Raw genomic sequence first — 1,676 nt, forward strand, 5'->3', positions numbered from 1 at the left:
TGAAATGCTTACAGGCTCTAACCAATGGTGCGGGGGAAAAAGTGTGTGTGTGTGTGTGTGTGTTAGAGACTATAGAGGGGGGGGGGGGGGGGGGGGGGTGTTTGTGTGAGAGACTATAGAGAGGGTGTGTGTGTGTGTGTGTGTGTGTGTGTGTGTGTTAGAGACTATAGAGAGGGTGTGTGTGTGTGTGTTCAGGCGTATTGAGGTAGTATGTACATGTAGGTATGGTTAAAGTGACTATGCATATATGATAAACAGAGAGTAGCAGCAGCGTAAAAGAGGGGTTGGCGGGTGGTGGGACACAATGCAAATAGTCCGGGTAGCCATTTTGATCAACCATTTGAGGACAGTGAAATAAAACAACACAATTTCCAACATCTTTGTGCTTTACAAACGTTTTGTCATTCATCCAGAGTGAAAATAAGCTTTAGTTACTGAATAAAGTAAATAATATGGCCAAGTAGAAATGTGACAGGATGTTTACAGGTAGGCTGAGGAAGTCATTAAAGAAGTGCACCAGAACATCATCAGAAGCCAGACAGTCCTCCTGTGGATATCCAACAGAAGACATCGGTTAGTAAGTATTCAATGTGTTGATATTGGGAAAAACTACAGAATTCACTTTAAATCCCTTGCCAGAAGTCATATTAAAAGTTGTTTTAAAAAAACTGTACGATGTTCTGTAGTCCATAATGTGACAAGGTGAAACGTTTAGAAAAAGGCATTTGTTTAAAAAATGTTTTAATTTTTTATAAATAGGTTACTCACGAAATTATCGATAGTAAGGTAAGGTGGATCTATGGAAGAAAAACATTTAAGACAACTTATGCCACCTTCAGATAAAAATGGGAACTAGGAAATCTCCGACTTCCAAGCGTCCAAGACAACCGAAAACTCAGGAAACGAGCTCAAATCATGACGTCAGGGATCTTCAACTCAGAGCTCTAGAAAGAGGCCCGAGTTCCCGACTTGGATGACCGTTCAAAAGGATTTTCCCCAGACAGAGAGCATTTCCCCCCTCAGTTCTTAGTTGTCTTGAACGCATTGAAATTCCTAGTTGTTTTTAACGTTGAATGTTTTAATTCAGCTGTTCTAGTATTCCCGGAACTCACCTGTTGTAATCTTCCCCAACATTCTTCACTTTTATGTACTTCAGTTGTCCTTAGTTATAATTCACCCAGAAACGTCAGCTAAGGGTCTTTTTGCCTAAAACCCTGAACACCTCTGACCCGCCGTCACCGGACCTTTCAGTGTAATCACCGACAGAGGGGTTGCTATGGAAATTAACTCAATCACATTGCGGAGGGGAACAGTAAAAGGCGTGACGCTCAGTAAACATTAACTGGAGTGCCAGTTTATCAATAATAAAATAAAAATACTGCATTTTATTCAGTCTTCTCATAGTAAAGTAGAGATTATTCACCATAACACGCTACTATGCACACCGACATGTATTCTATTTCAGAGAGGAACAGACGGTAGTACTTTGCGAGTCAAGTGAATGCCGTTAACCAGTAGAGGGCGCCATAACGACCCAAAACAACTATTTCGATACAGTGGTGTATGAAACACACATTGTCAAATCAAATCAAAGTTTATTTGTCATGTGCGCAGAATGCTTACAGGCTCTACCTAACAGTGCAAAAAAAGATATTAGGTGAACAATAGGTAAGAGA

General features: G+C 40.6%; 1 protein-coding gene across 1 annotated transcript in view; it reads right to left on the reverse strand.

Moving 5' to 3' along the window:
- The window catches only part of LOC129856774 (regulator of G-protein signaling 22-like), a 49,570-nt gene extending 48,379 nt beyond the window's left edge, over positions 1–1,191 (reverse strand). Inside the window, 3 exon segments of the mRNA XM_055924490.1 lie at positions 485–547; positions 769–797; positions 1,113–1,191. Coding sequence (XP_055780465.1) covers positions 485–547; positions 769–797; positions 1,113–1,134 — 114 coding nt within the window. The 5' untranslated portion in view covers positions 1,135–1,191.
- Positions 1,192–1,676: the final 485 nt, after the last annotated feature.

The sequence above is a fragment of the Salvelinus fontinalis genome, chromosome 6 (genome assembly GCF_029448725.1).
Source record: "Salvelinus fontinalis isolate EN_2023a chromosome 6, ASM2944872v1, whole genome shotgun sequence".
Classification (NCBI taxonomy): Eukaryota; Metazoa; Chordata; class Actinopteri; order Salmoniformes; family Salmonidae; genus Salvelinus; species Salvelinus fontinalis.